At 42.7% G+C, this 19,601-nt stretch overlaps 1 protein-coding gene across 2 annotated transcripts in view; it reads right to left on the bottom strand.

Annotated features, from left to right (window-relative positions):
* Positions 1 to 11,361: 11,361 nt before the first annotated feature.
* Positions 11,362 to 19,601, bottom strand: part of LOC134347866 (cell adhesion molecule DSCAM-like) — an 804,792-nt gene continuing 796,552 nt past the window's right edge. For both annotated transcript variants that reach the window (XM_063050412.1, XM_063050413.1), the window contains one exon: positions 11,362 to 15,650. In XM_063050412.1, coding sequence (XP_062906482.1) covers positions 15,310 to 15,650 — 341 coding nt within the window. In that variant the 3' untranslated portion in view covers positions 11,362 to 15,309. The remainder of the gene's footprint in view (positions 15,651 to 19,601) is intronic.

The raw sequence follows: 19,601 nt of genomic DNA on the forward strand, positions 1-19,601 counted from the left end.
CCATACCAGGATCACTAGATTCAAAACCAGTTACTTCCTCAAGCCATCGGGCTGGTCAGCATTTCCGCACATTAACGCATATCACCATCATCCACCACCAGTACATACATGTCACCTAGTGGCAATTTATGTGCATACAGACACTCTATATATACAGTATACATCGTCTACCCGCTGAACCGTGTCTACGCCCACCTGGACAAGCCAGTGAGCACTGTGAGGGTCATGTTTTTTGACTTCTCCAGTGCGTTCAACACCATCTGCCCTGATCTGCTGGGGGAGAAGCTGACAGCGATGCAGGTGGATGCTTTCCTGGTGTCATGGATTCTTGATTACCTGACTGGCAGACCACAGTACGTGTGCTTGCAGCACTGTGTGTTCGACAGAGTGATCAGCAGCACTGGGGCTCCACAGGGGACTGTCTTGTCTCCCTTTCTCTTCACCATTTACACCTCGGACTTCAACTACTGCACAGAGTCTTGTCATCTTCAGAAGTTTTCTGATGACTCTGCCATAGTTGGATGCATCAGCAAGGGAGATGAGGCTGAGTACAGGGCTACTGTAGGAAACTTTGTCACATGGTGTGAGCAGAATTATCTGCAGCTTAATGTGAAAGAGGCTAAGGAGCTGGTGGTAGACCTGAGGAGAGCTAAGGTACCGGTGACCCCTGTTTCCATCCAGGGGATCAGTGTGGACATGGTGGAGGATTACAAATACCTGGGGATACGAATTGACACTAAACTGGACTGGTCAAAGAACACTGAGGCTGTCTATGAGAAGGGTCAGAGCTGTCTCTATTTCCTGAGGAGACTGAGGTCCTTTAACATCTGTCAGATGATGCTGAGGATGTTCTACGAGTCTGTGGTGGTCAGTGCTATCATGTTTGCTGTTGTGTGCTGGGGCAGCAGGCTGAGGGTAGCAGACACCAACAGAATCAACAAACTCATTTGTAAGGCCAGTGATGTTGTGGGGATGGAACTGGACTCTCTGATGGTGGTGTCTGAAAAGAGGATGCTGTCCAAGTTGCATGCCATCTTGGACAATGTCTCCCATCCACTACATAATGGACTGGTTGGGCACAGGAGTACATTCAGCCAGAGACTCATTCCACCGAGATGCAGCACTGAGCGTCATAGGAAGTCATTCCTGCCTGTGGCCATCAGACTTTACAACTCGTCCCTTGGAGAGTCAGACACCCTGAGCCAATAGGCTGGTCCTGGACTTATTTCCTGGCATAATTTACATATTACTATTTAATTATTTATGGTGCAACTGTAACGAAAACCAATTTCCCTCGGGACCAATAAAGTATGACTATGACTATGTATCAATATACAAAACAGTTAGTTGTACATTGTGTTTTATAGGATTGCTTTTATATTTATATTTATTGTGCTTTTTCATTTTTCTTATTGTGCTCTTTATGCTTACTATGTTTTTTTTATGCTTCATCAGATCCAGAGTAACAATCAATTTGTTCTCCCTTACACTTGTGTACTGAAGAGTGACAATAAACAATCTTGAAATGGCTAAACACCACTAGAAATATTCTCCAGCATTTCTAATGTACCCTTCAAAATAATCATGTCAATTTTATAGGACACTGCGGGAAGTATATGGATTTTAGTAAGGTGTTTGATAACGTTCTCCGTGACAGGCTCATTCAGAAAGTCAGGAGGCATGGGATCCAGGAAAACCTTGCAGTGTGAATTCACTCTGTCTCTGGAGACAGCTTATCCACTGATATCTACTATAAGCCTACTGACTCTCACAGCTATCTGGACTATTCCTCTTCTCACCCTGTCTCTTGCAAAAACGCCATCCCCTTCTCGCAATTCCTCCATCTCCGCCGCATCTACTCTCAGGATGAGGCTTTTCATTCTAGGACGAGGGAGATGTCTTCATTTTTTAAAGAAAGGGGCTTCCCTTCCTCCACTATCAACTCTGCTCTTAAACGCATCTCCTCCATTTCACGTACATCTGCTCTCACTCCATCCTCCCACCACCCCACTAGGAATAGGGTTCCCCTGGTCCTCACCTACCACCCCACCAGCCTCCGGGTCCAACATATTATTCTCCGTAACTTCCGCCACCTCCAACGGGATCCCACCACTAAGCACATCTTTCCCTCCCCCCCTCTCTCTGCATTCCGCAGGGATCGCTCCCTACACAACTCCCTTGTCCATTCCTCCCCCCTATCCCTCCCCACTGATCTCCCTCCTGGCACTTATCCGTGTAAGCGGAACAAGTGCTACACATGCCCTTACACTTCCTCCCTTACCACCATTCAGGGCCCCAAACAGTCCTTCCAGGTGAGGCATCACTTCACCTGTGAGTCGACTGGGGTGATATACTGCGTCCGGTGCTCCTGATGTGGCCTTTTATATATTGGTGAGACCCGACGCAGACTGGGAGACCGCTTTGCTGAACATCTACGCTCTGTCCGCCAGAGAAAGCAGGATCTCCCAGTGGCCACACATTTTAATTCCACATCCCATTCCCATTCTGACATGTCTATCCACGGCCTCCTCTACTGTAAAGATGAAGCCACACTCAGGTTGGAGGAACAACACCTTATATTCCATCTGGGTAGCCTCCAACCTGATGGCATGAACATTGACTTCTCTAACTTCCGCTAGGCCCCACCTCCCCCTCGTACCCCAGCTGTTACTCATTTTTATGCACACATTCTTTCTCTCACTCTCCTTTTTCTCCCTCTGTCCCTCTGAATATACCTCTTGCCCATCCTCTGGGTCACCCCCCCCCCCGTCTTTCTCCCTAGGCCTCCTGTCCCATGATCCTCTCGTATCCCCTTTTGCCAATCACCTGTCCAGCTCTCGGCTCTATCCCTCCCCCTCCTGTCTTCTCCTATCATTTTGCATCTCCCCCTCCCTCTCCAGCTTTCAAATCCCTTACTCACTCTTCCTTCAGTTAGTCCTGACGAAGGGTCTCGGCCTGAAACGTCGACTGCGCCTCTTCCTATAGATGCTGCTTGGCCTGCTGCGTTCACCAGCAACTTTGATGAGTGTGAATTCAGAATTGGCTTCCCCATAGAAGGCAGAGGGTGGTAGTAGATGGAGCATATTCTGGCTGGAGGTCAGTGAGCAGTGGAGTTCCACGGGAAGATGTTGTAGAACCCCTGCTTTTCATGATTTTTAGAAGTGACTTGGATAAGCAAGTGGAAGGGTGGGTTAGTAAGCTGGTGGATGACATTAAGGTTGTCGTAGGTAACAACAGGATATTGCCAAGTTGCAGAACATCTTCCCTTCTGCCATCTGATTCCTAAATGGACACTGAAACCATGAACACTGCCCACATTTTTATATTACTTCTGGTTTTACACTATTTTAAATTTTATTATTTAATATTCATATCTATACTTATTGTAATTATTTATTTATACTTTCTATATTACCTTGTATTTGTGTTGGGCATGTGGTCAAGTGGTTAATGCGTTCGTCTAGTGTTCTGAAGGTCGCTGGTTCGAGCCTCAGCTGTGGCAGTGTGTTTGTGTCCTTGAGCAAGGCACTTAACCACACATTGCTGTAGTGTCTGTGTGAGGAGTGGCGTCCCACACAGACTTCCAATCTGCACCTTGTAAGGCATGAAAATGCCCGACGCAGGCCTCTCATGGTCTGAGTCAATGTTCCCCCTTGTATTATATTGTACCACTGCCGTTAAGTTAACAAATTTCATGACATATGCCAGTGAAGTTAAACCTGATTCTGATTTTGATTCAAAGCTGGGTTGAGAAATGGCAGATGGAGTTAAACCCAGAAAAGTGATTCATTTTGGAGGTCAAATCTGAAGGTAGAATGCTGGGTTAATAGCAAGTTTCTTAGCAGTGTGGAGAAAAACAGTCCATGGACCCCTCAAAGTTGCCACACAAGTTGACAGGGCTGTTAAGAAGACATATCATGTGTCGGCCATCATTAGTCGAGGGATTGCATTCAAGAGCCACAAGCTGAGGCTGCATATCCCAAGTTAAAGCCCAAGTTAAGTCACATTTGAATATTGTGTTCTGTTCTGGTCAGCACATTATAAGAAGAATGTGGAAGCCCCAGAGAGGATACAGAGATGATTTATCAAGATGCTGCCTAGATTAGAGATCATGTTTTTTAAGGATAGGTTGAGTGATCTAGGACTTTTCTCTTTGGAGTGGAGGAGGATGAGAGGTGTGCAAGATGATAAGAGGCATAACCAGAGACTTTTCCCCAGAGCAGATATGACTAATACAAAGGAGCATAATTTTAAGATGATTGAAGGATACCATAAGGGGAATATCAGAGGTAAGCTTTTGACACAGAGAGTGGTAGGTGTGTGAAATGCCCTGTTATGGGTGGTAGTAGAGGCAGATACATTAGGGACATTTAAGAAATTCTTAAGTAGGCACATGGACGAAAGAAAAATGGAGGGCTATGTAGGAAGGAAGGGTTAGATTGATCTCAGAGTTTAATGCTTGCACAACATGATGGGCTGAAGGGCCTGTGGTACGCTGTAATGTTCTATATTCTAAAGTACCTTGATGACTGAAGAAGATGGCACTAGTGAACAATATGGACAAAGGCGACGTCCTTCAGACAATTCATGATACTACTTTTACTTCTTCTTTCAAATACGATTCTGTTACTATTGGAACCTGTGATCTACACTTCGATGGTGTGCTTTCAGGCTGATTGAGTGATTTGGCACTTCGCTCTCTGCGAGGGAGTTTGGTGAGGTTTTGAGAGAAGTATGCAGCCTGGAGGCCAAGAAGTCTGGAGACAGGGCGCAAGCCCTTGATCGACTCAATTTCTCACTACTGAAAGTGTTGGGGGAGATTGAACTCAACGAGGATGACAGCAGAAGGCAAGCTGGTGTTCAGCACCACCTGCCTGCGTGTGACGGGTCTCTCTCTCCCTCTCACTCGATAATGCCAGAGGAAGGTGCCTGCGTGTGACCAGTCTCTCTCTCTCGCTCTCTCTCACTCGATGCTCCCGGAGGAAGTTGTCTGAGTGTGTGACCAGTCTCTCTCTCTCTCTTTCTCTCTCTCTCTCTCTGTTTCACTTGATGCTCCCGGAGGAAGTTGTCTGTGTGTGATCGGTCTCTCTCTCTCTCTCCCTCTCACTTGATGCTGCCGGAGAATAGTGCTGGAGTCTTGGGCCTTGGGCAGGGTTTAATCGATGTGGTTTGTGGATTGGACTCTGTAATTCATGTTGTAGTGTTCCTGGTTTCTGGTTACTCCTCGTTTTATTGCTACTTTGTGCGATCTTGATCGGGGCAGACTAGCTCTGTAGCCTGCAGTCAATGAACGACATAACACTAAATTGAACTGAACTGTACTAAACTGAACATTCCTAGACAGTTTCAATGACTCTATAATTTAATGTTTTATATTCTGTGTTTTTTGCTTGTTTTTTTTGTCATTTGTTTTTTTTGCACTTTGGGTTTCTTCATTTTTTCTTTGAACAGATTCGATAGTGTTTCTTTGTTTCGTGGCTGTCTATGGGAAGATGAATCTCAGGGTTGTACGCTGCTCACATACTCTGATAATAAATGTACTTCGAATCATTGAATCTTTAAACAGTATTCAATTTGATTATTATATTGTACAGTACATCTGTACTAACTGAAATCTTCACTCATTCCACTTTGAGCTGGCTTGGGTAGAGACAGAAAGCATGTATTATAATCTAGTGCATTGTTCAGTTGTCACTCATTTGTATCATGGTGTGCAGCTGTCAAAAACTAGTGAGGGGCTGGGGAAAGTGTATGATAATAGTATAGCCCCTACAATGAGCAGTGAACAGCAATCTTGGATAATGTTCTCACTTGCTTTGTGTGATTTCCCCCACAGAGGGCATGAAGAACTACCTACTCTTTCACAAATGTGTTCCTTTCTTGACTGGCTATTAAGGTCTGAATATTTCTGACATTCAAAACATATTAAGGGTAATTTAAAAAGCAATGAAAACACCCAAAAAACATTTCAGCACGTTTCAACAATTTAAAATAATTTTAAATACTATAACTTCTATAACTTGTCTTAGCTTCCATCATAAACACAAGAGATTCTGCAGATGCTGTGCATACAGAGTAACACAGACAAAATGCTGGATGAACTCAGCAGGGCAGACAGCATCTATGGAAAGGTATAAAAAGTCAAGGGCAGTTCCTCTTCATTGAATTCTTCTGTTGTATTTTATTGGCTTATTATTGTCATATAATGGTTGTAAGGTGATTACTGTTTCTGAACCTTAGGTTCCACATCACCATGTTCAGGAACAGTTATTACCCTACAAACATCAGGCTCTTGAACCAAAATGGATAATTTCAATCACCTCAACACTGAACTGACCCACAACCTAAAGAATCACTTTCAAGGACTCTACAATTCACCTTCTTAGTACTACTTATTTATCTTTGAATGGCTTCTCTCAATACCTATAAATAATTATTTGATTATATAAATAAACCTATTGCTGTAATATACTTCCCTAAACCTCGTATCTCTCTAAGCAGCACACACAAAATGCTGGAGGAACTCAGTAGGTCAGGCAGTATCTATGGAAAGGAATAAAGAGTTGATGCTTGGGATAAGACCCTTTATCAAGACTGATCGACTTACTCCTTTCCATAGATGCTGTCTGACTTGATGAGTTCCTTACTTTTCTTTCAGCTGTTTGCCTCCATTAGATTGATTGTAGACTTCAGCCCCACATCAGATCCAACTTGATACAGGTTGTCCGAGCAGGTTCCCCATTCCAAATGGTGGGGATTTACTGGAATTTTTGACTGCTGTTCTGGATTCAGTGAGGAGCTCAATGTTGAAGTGCCTTCACAACATTACAGCCAGCTGCAGCCAACTCAGGACTTTCAAGTTCATGAAGAAATTCCAAAGTTGCGGGTAGTTCCTTGGGAGGTGGGAGATTGGGACTGGGGTTAACAGTGAGATGACTACAAATAATTGGGGAATTGCTATGATTTCTGTACAGGTTCCAGCCCATTACAAGAGATGTGATATGTGACTAGACTATGGTGTGGTGATATTATAAGTGTAACATAAAGACAGTGCTGTGTAGTTGAAACAACAGTGGAGAGTGTATAATTATAATGTCTCAATTCAAAGTCTTTTAGTCAGAACTGGGATAAGTTGGAGGTGAAACGTTTGCAGTATGAAAATCTTTACTACTCAAGAGTGTCTACTAATAAAGTTGTGACGCTTTGTAAACTGGGCTAGACGACTACATAACCTGGATAATACTACATATCATGCTGACAAATCAGGCAATATTTGTACCAGGTAAGCAAAATAACATCCTCATTTCCCCATGACCATCACTGAGACCCACCACCTTCAGGGGGATTACCATTAACTAGAAGCTGAATGAAACTAACTTCATCAATATTGTAGTCATCAGAACAGTTCGGAATTGAGAAAGACCTGTAAGTTATCCACCATCCATGAGTTTTAAGTCATGAATCTAATTGTTTACAATTGGCCATGTGGGTGCAGCCTAATATTCAACAAGCTATACACCATTCATAATAACTATTCTGAGGACCCTTTCCAATGAAAGGATGTGCTGACTTTGGAGAGGGTTCAGGAAGGTTTACAAGAATGATTCTGGGAGTGAAAAGGTTAATGTATGAGGAGTGTTTGATGGCTCTGGGCCTGTGCTCACTGGAGTTCAGAAGAATGAGGGGGGAGATTTCATTGAAACCTATTAAGTATTAAAAGGTCTGGAATCTGGAGAGAGTGGATGGTGGGAGGATGTTTCCTATAGCGGGAGAGTCTATGACCATGGGGCACAGCCTCAGAATACAAGGACGTCCCTTTACCACAGAGATGAGGAGGAATTTGTTTAACCAGAGGATGGTGATTCTGTGGAATTCATTGTCACAGATGTCATACCCAGGTCATTGGATATATACCCAGGTCATTGGGTATATTTAAGGCAGAGGTTGATAGGTTTGATTAGAACATAGAACATAAAACATAGAAGAATACAGCACAGGGAAGACCACTTGGCTCATTATGTTGTGCCACATTTATCTAGGTTAAACTCCATCTGCCATTTGTCAGCCCATATCGGCAACTGATCAATTTTGTGCTGTATCCTTTGCCAGTCTTCTTATCATCCACAATCTTACTAACCTGACCATTGACACTTACATTCAGGTCATTTATATACATTACAAACAGCAGAGGTCCCAGCACAGGTCCTTGTGGACCACTAATTACAGACCTCTAGTTTGAAATCCCTTCAAACACTACCCTCTGTCTCCTATGCGCAAGCCTGTTCGGAATCCAAGCAGCCAATCGCCGCTGATCCCATGCATCTTTATCTGCTCCATTAGCCTCCCAAGAGGGACTTTGTCAAATGCCTCACTTTTAGTAAGGGTGGTGAAGGTTACAGGGAGAAGGTAGGTGAGTGCGGTTGAGAGGGATTATAAATCAGTCATGATGCATTGGTGGAGTAGACTTGATGGGCCAAATAGCCTAATTCTGCTCCTCTGTCTTATGGTCTTATTCCCTTGATTGCTGGCTCTGTCAACAGAAACAGTATTCAAGTTCCAGCTCCAATGTATGTTGAGTGCAAACATACATTCCCCAGTTGTTTGGCATCACTGCCCAGTGTTTCTTGAATGTTGTTAGGTATCATGAGCATGGGAGCATATGATGTACATTGTTCATTACAGCTCCTACTTGCCCTGATGCTCCCCTGTATTTCAGTCCATAGTACCGGCACTATCAGATTGTGTTCCTGGGCCTCAGAATCCTGTTCCACAAGAAAATACACATTCAGCATTGGTGTGCATCAAAAATGTATGTTTTTATTGCACAATTATCAGTGGAATGTCCCACAAACAATAAGTAAAGAAAAAAAAAAGTCTTTTTAAAACCATTTGCAATCAAACAGCGATCAATATCAGACTGACTGATGTGAGAGAGTTATGGGAGTGAAACATGGAATTAAGTAACGCAAGGTCGCATGAAACAGGGCCACTAAATTGCATTGCAAAGTAGGTTTTTGATTTTATGATTTTGACAGAGTCCTGATCGTGCTCTCTCTCTCTCCCCCTCCTACACCATTCCTCAGAGCGGGAAGCAGAGCTGGACAGAGGAAATCCTGGGAGATATCTTCACAAACAGTAAGCTTATGCATATTGTGCCTAGTGACTATTCACTATTTCTAAAAATAAAGAAGCTTGTAAAATTTAATTAAATTTATGTAATGTCTTGATTTTTTTTAAATCTAGAGATACAGCGTAGTAACTGGCTCTTCCAGCCCAACTATTCTGGGCTGTCTAATTACACCCAGTGACCATTTTACCTACTAACCTGTACGTCTTTGGGATGTGCGAAAAAACCAGAGGGCCTGGAGGAAACCTATGTGGTCACGGGGAGAACGTACAAACTCCTTACAGGCAGCATTGGGAAACGAATCTAGGTCACTAAATCTGTAAAGCATTATGCTAACTGCCATGCTTCCTTGGTAATAGAGTTGTACTTCATGTAAAAAATGTTAATATAGGATAAACACTAGACATTGGTGTTGTTGATGGCTACATTTTGGATTTAGGGTGATATTCAATAATAATTCATCAGTTTTAATATTTTATGCATTTAAATCTGAAGGAAAGATCTTGGATGCATTGCTCTGTTCTGTCTTTGTCTGAACCTCCTACTACCTTGGTAAAAATAAGTGATACTTATTTCCTTTTTATTTGAGAAGGAAATCTTCAAAGTGAATAGTTTTAGAAGACCTGTCATTTTGCATCTTTAAACTTACTAAAACTTCATCAATTTAAAGTACAAATTCTTACAATGATTAGTTTGAGCAACTGTCACTGTCATCGATGTTTTGAGGACTTGTAATAATTTGTTGAATAAATGCAGAGATTTCTTTGACGTGCTTGCAATCATTACTTTATCTCAACAACTTACATGGCTAATTTAAGCATTTGCTGTTTTTAACTCACAATAATTAGAAAGTGTTTGTAATGTGCAAATTGAGATTCTGTAGTATATCTTAACAGTGGCAGGTACCAGAATTTACAGTAATTAGCTTGGTTAATAAGTTAGCGATGATACCAAACAATGGTTAGTTGGAAAACTAATGAAATCCATCAATAACAAAATAATGACTTACACATTTAGCAATTGGGAAATTGTTGCATTCCTGTGAGAAGAGGTGTATTGCTGTTGGGAGTACAGTATTAAGGGGTCAGCTCTCAACTTATCAATGTAGGATTGGGAGCCAATATGTCGTACAAGGCACACTACTCATAGTAGTATTTATATTAGCTGGTAGCATTTATGTGTCCATTTTATATGACACAGGTGGCATTACCTTGTATTTTCGTGGACATATATCTTATAGGAAATACATTTACTTTTCTCAGCAACCCACTTCCTATCGAGTCCTGTCCAATCACATGGGTTCTGATAGTGCTAATGATCTCCTACATGGAGTTGGGAAAGATGAGTTACTCACTGACTACCTTCACAAAAGGAAGCAACTTCTCTTCACTCATTGATGGAAGTAAAGTTTCAGAAGTCGGCATGCTGGGGAACCATGAGCACAAACACTTCCCCTACCACCCCATTACAAATGTGATGAAATGCTACCATGTCTCCTCTAGAGACAAGACATTTATCTTGGCATCCATGGTAGACAAATGGGCATGATCTCCTGTCAAACCAAGCAATCACAGACCTCCTGCATTGTTATGTCTGTATTCCCACCTGCTGTGCACTGTAGGTAAAACAAAGAAGGTTTATGTTGTCCTTGCAGACCTGAGATTCAGCTAGAGTATTGTAAAATGTACGGTTTTGTCAGCTCTAATATAAATATATATTGCAGTGATGACAAAGGAGCGTTGAGTTTATCATGGCAGTGCGCACCATTTATTTGGTTGATTATTTCACACATGGAACAGGCCCTTCCAACCCAGTGAGCTGCACTGCCTAGCAACACCATTTAACCCTGGCCTAATCACAGGACAATTTACAATCACCAATTAACCCACTAATCAGTATGTCTTTGGACTGTGAGAGGAAATTAGAGCACCTGGAGGAATTCCAAGCAGTTCACCCGGAGAAGCCCTTACAGATGATGCCGGAATTGAACTCTGAACTCTGGACGATCCCAGGCTGTAATAGTGTCTTACTAACATAGGGGAGTCTCTGTACGTCCTCCCCATGGAATGGGTGGGTTTTCCCTGGGTCCTCCCGTTTCCTCCCACAATCTATACATGTACCATGTAGGTTAATTGGTCATTGTAAATGCCCTGTGATTAGATTAGGGTTAATTGAGTTTGTTGGCGGTTGCCATGGCAGCCTGGTTTGAAGGGCCAGCAGGGTCTACACTCTGCACTGTGTTACTAAAATAATACTTTTTAAAATAATAACCGCTATGCTACTGTGGTGCCCACCACTCTTGTGTTAGTTTCCATCAGGTCAAATCTCTCTGTTCGGCAGATGCATGCCTTTGCACAGTAAGACCAAATGCACGGCTGCAGTAAACAGCAGCTGGATGCTTCCCTTGTGAGGGTGAACTATTGCCTCCAAGGCATAAATTCAGAAAGGGGATTCATTACGGTGCACGTGCATTCAGTGGCCACTTTAGGAGGTACAGCTACAAACCTGCACAGCTTCTCAGTTATGCAAAGATTATTCATCAATGCTGCATAGAGTGGGCCTCCCTGGCCATTAGAGCCATGCTGCTCCTGGCAAGCCCGATTAACCCTAACCTGATCACAGGACAATTAACAATGGCCAGTTAACCTACTCGGTACGCCTTTGGACTGTGGGCGGAAACCGGAGAACGCAGAGAAAACCCACACATTCCACGGGGAGGACGTACAGAGACTCCTTACACAATAACGCCGAATTTGAACTCTGAACTCTGGAACGCCCAAGCCATTACGCAACCGTGATGCCCGATCCAAGCTGGCAAACAGGTGGCAGCCACTCAATGCATAGAAGCATCCAGACGTGGTCAAGAGCTTCAGCTGTGGTTCAGAACAGGAGTTAAGATGGTGCCAATTGGCTGTCTATTTGAGCTCATCTGTGGAAACAGCTTAACGTCTCTTTTTTTCCCCCCTTTCAACGTGGCTCAGGTTCTATTGAGATCCCTGATCTGCAATAGCACCCAAAACTGTGGCTTCTCATGGTGACGAGTTCTTGTTCTTGTAGCTCACCGGCCTACCAGCCATTTTCTGTCATTCTCTAGGTGTGGCTTGGGAGACACCAGGGGGTGGCCCTGCACAGCCCCGTGGATGATCAATTCCTGGCCGGTGCCACCAACTGAGATGTTGTGGGAGTAGGAACACCAGGGGGTGGTTGCTGTGGACAGAGGTCTCTGTTTTCAAACGATCACTCTCTCTCTCTTTCTTTCTCAACAGTGGGGAGAGTTTGCTGCTGATTCTCGTGTCGGAGAATCCCAGAATGAAAAAGCAACGCGGCAGACTGTAACATCGTAACAGTGATTGTTCATTTCCCCTTTCGCTGTGAAATGGGTGATATCTCTCTGTCTCTTGGTAGTGAGAGAGAGGGAAACTGTGGCACATTGAACTGTTGGGTAAATAATAATTTTTGTTAATTGCAGATCGTAGTCTCTCTTTGGGGGCTTTGCTGTTGCTAGGTGGATGGTGGGTGCTGACACTTTCTGCTGAAATGGGTGGAGGGGAAAGGGAAGTTGATGCTTGCTAATGCTTATGTGGGGAGGGGGCTTTGGGGTTCTAATGTCTTTCTGTCATTCGTTCTTCTGCGGTTCTCCTGTTTTTTGTGGATGTCTGCAAAGGCTGAGTTTTTCAGGTTGTACACGGTATACATTCTCTGATAATAAATTGAACCATTGAACCAAACATCAGAATGGGGAAGAAATGTAATCTAGGTGACTTTGACTGTGGAATGATTCTTGGTGCCAGACGGGAAGGTCTGAGTACCTCAGAAACAGCTGATCTCCTGGGATTTTTCACACACAACAGTTTCTAACGTTTACAGAGAATGATGCAAAAAAACAAAAACAAAATCCAGTGATTGGCAGTTCTATGGGCAAAAATGCCCTGCTAATGAGAGAGGACAAAGGGGAATGGCCAGATTGGTTCAAGTCGACAGAAAGGTGTCAGTAAGTCAAATAACCATGCGTTACAACAGTGGTGTGCAGAAGAGCATCTCTGAACGCAAAACGTGTCAAACCTTGATGTGGCTGGGCTACAGCAGCTGCAGGGTGTACCTAATTCAGTGGTCATCAAGTGTAGCTCAATATAATACAGAAACCAGTCACCTTCCCAGCACTAACCTAATTAAAATATTAAAATTAACACTTCTATTACATTCCAAAAATAATTGTGCACAGCTGTAGTTTTATCATTGAAGAACTTTGTATCAACATTCTCTTCTAGAAATGCTCTTTGCTTGAGCTTTTGCAAGAGGATTAAAACAAGGTAAGTGACACAAGATCAAGTTGTTAATTATCTGGGCAGAACACAAGGTGAAGCTAACACATTCAAAGACAATTACCTCTTCTCATAGGCAGACCTAGACAGAGAGGGGACATTGAGGGATAGGACACTGAATTCCTATCGTTAGCTAAGGAGAGAAGATCAACAACATTGGAAGCAATTTATTTCAATTTTAATAGCAGACTATTTGAAAAGGCAAATTGGTAGGCTAAACCAGGAAAGCAGTGAAACCTTATCATAAGAACAGTGATGTTCAATAGTATCTAAGTCTCTTCACAGATGAAACACCCTCATTCCAAGCAGACACAATGTACATGCATGTGTCCAAACACTGAAAAATATGCCAAATCATGCCCAGTTGAGGGGAATGAGATTCAGGGCGCGTGGTTTAAAATCACCGAATACAATAAATTTTCTTGCACAGGGGTGGACTAGTTTTTTGGATATCACATTCCAAGATTTGGACGTTCCTTATTGGTTCATGATGCAGTATCCGACAAGCTTTTTTACTGTCTCTCTGTGACATTGTGTTTTAGAGAAAATGTTCCCCCCTCCCCCAGTAACCTGCTCCGTTTCCATGAAATGCACCAACCAATGACCTTGAGAATACGGAATCTTCTTAGTCTTAAGTCACACCAGTGGTCACTCCCTCTGAGTCACGGTTACCTAACTCCAACAGTCACTCTTTTGTAAAATAGTGCATACATATATAGTATATATATTTGTTTTGTTATTGTTGTCCAAAATTTTTTATTATAACAACGAGACTGAAAAGTTCTGCATGAGGCAAGTGATAAAATTTAACATCAGAAAATACACACAAACAGCTATGTAGTAAAGAATTAAAGGTCACCAAACTTTGGTTAGAGCTTGAAGCCAGAACCTGTCTGACAAATGCAAGCTTGAGGAGGTAGACACACATGTAGCTGAAACATTAGTTATCATTGGGTTTTCTTTCTCTCTTAAAGTTTATTTACCTAAAATAAATTTTAACCCATTTACAGTTACACGTAGACACACATATACACACACACACGCGCACGCACACACATACATATTCCATATATGTCCTATATATATATGTGTGTGTGAGTGTGTGCTATTATATAAATAGATACCACACACGCACACACACACATATACATAAATGGATATATAATACATAAATATGGTCAGTAAATCAAAGGAAACATAGATGCCAAGCTTTTTTTTTGACTCCCAACCTTGAGGGTCCATAGTGTAAAGTCTTTAAATAGTATAATTATATTTCAAAAAAATATTAACTAATGTTAATCCTTAGCCTAATGAACGCTAGAAAAGAAAAGCTTGAAATGATGTACGTCAACAAAATGGGCCCCAATCAGCCACCTTTAATGCCATGTTACTTTAAGCCACTGCTTTCTGCTGACTTTGAAAGGTGGTGTGGGTACTTGGCTGCAAACTCTTCAATCAATCAGGGATCGCTGTTTCGACCACAAATGCCGTTTTCCTTTATTTGTGCGATATTTAAACTATTCATGTCTTATTTTTAGCAGGTGACAGAAATCTGCAATGGTTTTCCTCGCGTTTTGTTTTTTTTTGCTAATGTCAATGTCTGTACTCTGCCTCCATGCATTTCATAGGAAATGAGTAAAAACGCCATGATCTGTGCATATCAGACAATCAGAGGGCTTCTTAAAAAAATGCACAGACATTCATTTGCTCAGACATGTCACACTCTGGATCACAACAAAGTCCTTGCAATATCTAATTTTTTTTTTATATTTTGGCAAATCTTTGATTATAAATATTGGAACCAGTAAAAAAGGTAGCTTTAAATTGAACTATATACAGCCTTGTACAGACATGCATTTGTTATACCAGTGTGTAGGATTTTGCGTAGGGGTTGTTCCCTTGTTTCAAGTGACCGCGATTGTCCAGTAACGATTCCTGCGAGCTGCTCAGTTTGGGAGCTTTGCCACGGTCTGCTCCCTCCCTCTGAGGTAACGTTGAAGTGTTGCTTGATTGCCATTGCTGAGTGTCCCTGCTAGCTGCTTCCATTGGGATTGGCTCCATGACTTGTGTGCGTTTCATGGTGCTCCTTCTCTGCGGCTCCAGACAGGCGTGCCCTTGACCAAGGTCTCTGCTTGGACCTGCTATGCCTCTGTGAATCAGGAAGTCCACCCTTAGGTACGGCGGAAGATGCATAAGGTCACCTGTGTGGAGAATCAAAATGAATCATCCTTAAACACACACAGACCAGTCATGGAATCACATGCCTTGTAATTAGATGATTTAGCCCTGTTTACTTCAGAGCTACCTGGCTGAAAATAGTCTCCCTATGGATCAATGATGACTATATTTATGCTTTATATTTAGAGATACAGCAAGGTTACAGGCATTCCAGCCCAATGACCCCGTGCTACCCAATTACTTCAATGTGATCAATTAACCTACTAATCTGCACCTCTTTGAAGTACGGGAGGAAACTAGAGCATGGGGGAAAACCCATGCAGTCACAGGAAAACATACAAACTCCTTAAAGGCAGTGGTCGAACCGAATCCGGGTCGCTGACACTGTAACAGTGTTATGCTATCTTGCCGCCCTCTAATTCTGGAACAGCTCTTAATTGTCTTGCATTGCCCCAAAGGCTTGACTGGGCATTTCCTGGCGCGTGTCACACCTGTTTGAGACTGGAGATGCCACAAGAGACTGCAGATGCTCAAACAGAATCAAAATCAGGTATCAGTGCAAGACAGACTTTGCACCTCCTTGTACTGATAATAGTTGTCAACAGCACTGAAGGCCATTTGATGGTTCTGGGCCTCTACTTGCTGGAGTTTAGAAGAATGAGGAAGTGATTCATTAAAACCTAACACATTTTGAAAGGACTAGATAGAGTGGGCAGGGAGCGGATGCTTCCAACAGTGAGAGAGTCTCGGACCAGAAGGCACAGCTGCAGAATAGAAAGACTTCCTTTTAGAACAGAGATGAGGAGGAATTTCTTTAGCCAGATGGGTGGTGAATCTGTAAAGCTCATTGTCACAGATGGCTGTGGAGTCCAAGTGATAGGGTATACTTAAATTGGAGATTGATTAGTAAAGGTGTCGAAGGTTATGAGGAGGAGACAGGAGAATGGGGTTGAGAGGAAAAATAATTTGTTATGATCAAATGGGCAGAGCAGACTTAATAGGCCAGGCCTAATTCTGCTCCTTTGTCTTAAAGTCCTATATGGCATAAAATTTGTTGGTTTGCGGCAGCAGTAAAATGCAAGGACAATTTATACATTACAAAATAAACGATAGTGCACGAAAGGAATAACGAAGAGGTGTTCACAGGTTCACAAACTGTTCAGAAATCTGATGACGGAGGGGAAGAAGCTGTTCTTGAATCATTGAATGTGTGTCTCCTGGAGCAACAATCTGCAGGAGGAACACAACATTTTTATGCTCTTTGGGCTTCAATATGAGATTCTACCCTCTTTAGGAAGACCACTATCATCTTGGTGCCTAGGAAAAATAAGGTAACATACCTTAACAACTATCGCCTGGTTGCTCTGGCATCCACCATCATGAAGTACTTCGAGAGGCACTCACTATATCAAGCCTCCCAAACAACCTCAACCCATTGCAATTTGCCTACCACCAAGGAAGGTCTAGGCAGATGCCATCTCGTTGACCCTACACTCATATCTGGAGCATTTGGACAGTAAAGACACCCATGTTAGTTCATTGCAGTTTATTGATCAAAGCTTCATCTTCATACTACAAGGCCAAGCAAACTCATCAGCAAACTCCCAGACCTGGGATTCAACATCTCCCTCTGTAACTGGGTCCATGACAGCTTGACCAAAACTTTACCCACGATTCCCCTCAATAGCAGTGGCCCAGAAGGCTGTGTCCTCATCCCCCTACTCTGCTCCTATACATTCATGACTGCATGGCCAAATTCTGCACGAACACTATCTACAGGGCCAGATCAGTGGTATTTAGGTCTGGCAACCAAGTAAAATACCAAAGGTCCAGGTATCATCTCCAGAAAGCCATCTCATGTGCAAAGTGGAAATTCCAGACTACTGGCACAACAAGTTCAATGCAGATGCTATTTCATTGGCTCTTCACTCAACCCTGGATCAACTGGACAGCGAAGGTGCGTACATTAGGATGCACTTCACTGACTACGGCTTGGCATTCAATACTATCATTCCCTCAAAAGGAGGGAACGTCGAGGGGAACGTCAACTCAGACCTTGAGAGGCCTGCGTCGGGCATTTTCATGCCTTACAAGGCGCAGATTGGAAGTCTGTGTGGGGCACCACTCCTCACACAGACACTAGAGCAATGTGTGGTTAAGTGCCTTGCTCAAGGATACAAACACGCTGCCACAGCTGAGGCTTGAACTAGCGACCTTCAGATCACTAGACAAATGCCTTAACCACTTGGCCACATGCCCAACACAAAACTCGTCTATAAACTTCAAGACCTGGGCCTCAATGCCTCCTTGTGAAAATGGATCCTCGATTTTTTACTTGTAGACCCCAATCAGTTTGGCAGATTGGCAACAATATCTCATCCACAATCTCCAATGACTTCAGGAAGGGGCCAGAGCACATGCTCCTGTTTATATCAATAATGCTGAGGTTGAGAGTTTTGAGAGCAGCAAGGTGCTGTGAGTGAACAGGACCAGTAGACTATATTCGTCCAACCACATTGATGTCATAGCTAAGGAAGCTACCCATGCCTCTTCTTCCTTAGCAGGTAAAAATGTGGCATGTACCCTTTGATACCTTGACGATTTTATCAAAGCACCATGGAAGGTTTGAGAGAAGTTTGGATAGGTAAATGGATGGTAGTGGAATGGAGGGCTATGGTCCCAGAGCAGGTCGATGGGAGTAGGCAGTTTAAATGGTTCAGCACAGACTAGATGGGCCATCTCTGTGCTGTACTTTTCTATGACTCGGAAGCCTACCATCCAGATGCATCATGGCTTGGTGTGCCAGCTGCTTTGCCCACGACCTCAAGCACCCGCAGAGAGTTGGGGACATAGCTCAGTACCTCGCAGAAAACAGCCTCCCTCCATGTTCTCTGTCCATGCTTCTTGCTACGTTAGTAAAACAGCGAGTATAATCAAAGACCTACCTGGGACATTCTCCTCCCTTCCCATCAGCCAGAAGATACTAAAGTCTGAAAGCACGTACCATCAGGCTCAAGTTTCAATCCCATTATTATAAACTATTGAGCAGTTCCTTCGTATGATAAAATGGATCTTGACCTTACAATCTACCTATTGTGACCTTGTTTCTTATTGTTTAGCTGTACTGCACTTTCTCTGTATTATAACACTCTTTTTGTGTTTTACCTCCGTGACCTTTTGATGAATTGAACTGTATGAACATTATGCAAGACAAGTTTTTTCACTGCACCTCAGTACATGACAATAATAAACCAATTTATTATAGATCCCTGATCCCTTTCCAAATGACTGGTCAACAATCGACAATTATTTATTTAGTTCATTTAAAGTTACAAGTGATACTGCTTCCAAGACACCATCAAATGAAGTTTCAGGATTAATACAACTCACTGGATAGGAATAATCCTCATCTTGTGCCCTGTTACCACTAATTATCAATACTTCCACCAGTTTCTTCTAGTGCACGCTATCAAAGTACCTGTCAACTTCTATTAATCTTATCCTTAATCCCAGAGAACAATTTAAATTTCTTTAGTCTGTCTATGCTAGGTAAATCTCCTCTGCATTCTCTTTAAGGTTTTCCAAACCACTGTGTAGGCGCAATATTCCACCTGAAGGCCAACAGTAACTTAGTCTCGTCACAGTCTTTTAACAAGCAAGATTAAAATAGCTGTCCTCAATTAAAATTAAAAGTGTTTGTTTTTCTTTAAAAAAACCCTAGCATGCTCAGATCCTGAATAGTCTTGACAAGGTGGATGTGGAGAAGATGATCCCAATTGTGTGAGAATCTAGAATTAAGGGTCACTATTTAAAAATAAGGTATTGGCTGTTTAAGAGAGAGATGAGGCTTATTTTTCCTGACCATTATGAGTCTTTGGATCTCTCTCCATTAAAGTGTGGTGAGGCAGAGTCATGGAATGGAAACTGGCTTTTCAGCCTGTTGATTCTGTGTTGACTGTCAAAGATCCATTTTT

The sequence above is a fragment of the Mobula hypostoma genome, chromosome 6 (genome assembly GCF_963921235.1).
Source record: "Mobula hypostoma chromosome 6, sMobHyp1.1, whole genome shotgun sequence".
Lineage (NCBI taxonomy): Eukaryota > Metazoa > Chordata > Chondrichthyes > Myliobatiformes > Myliobatidae > Mobula > Mobula hypostoma.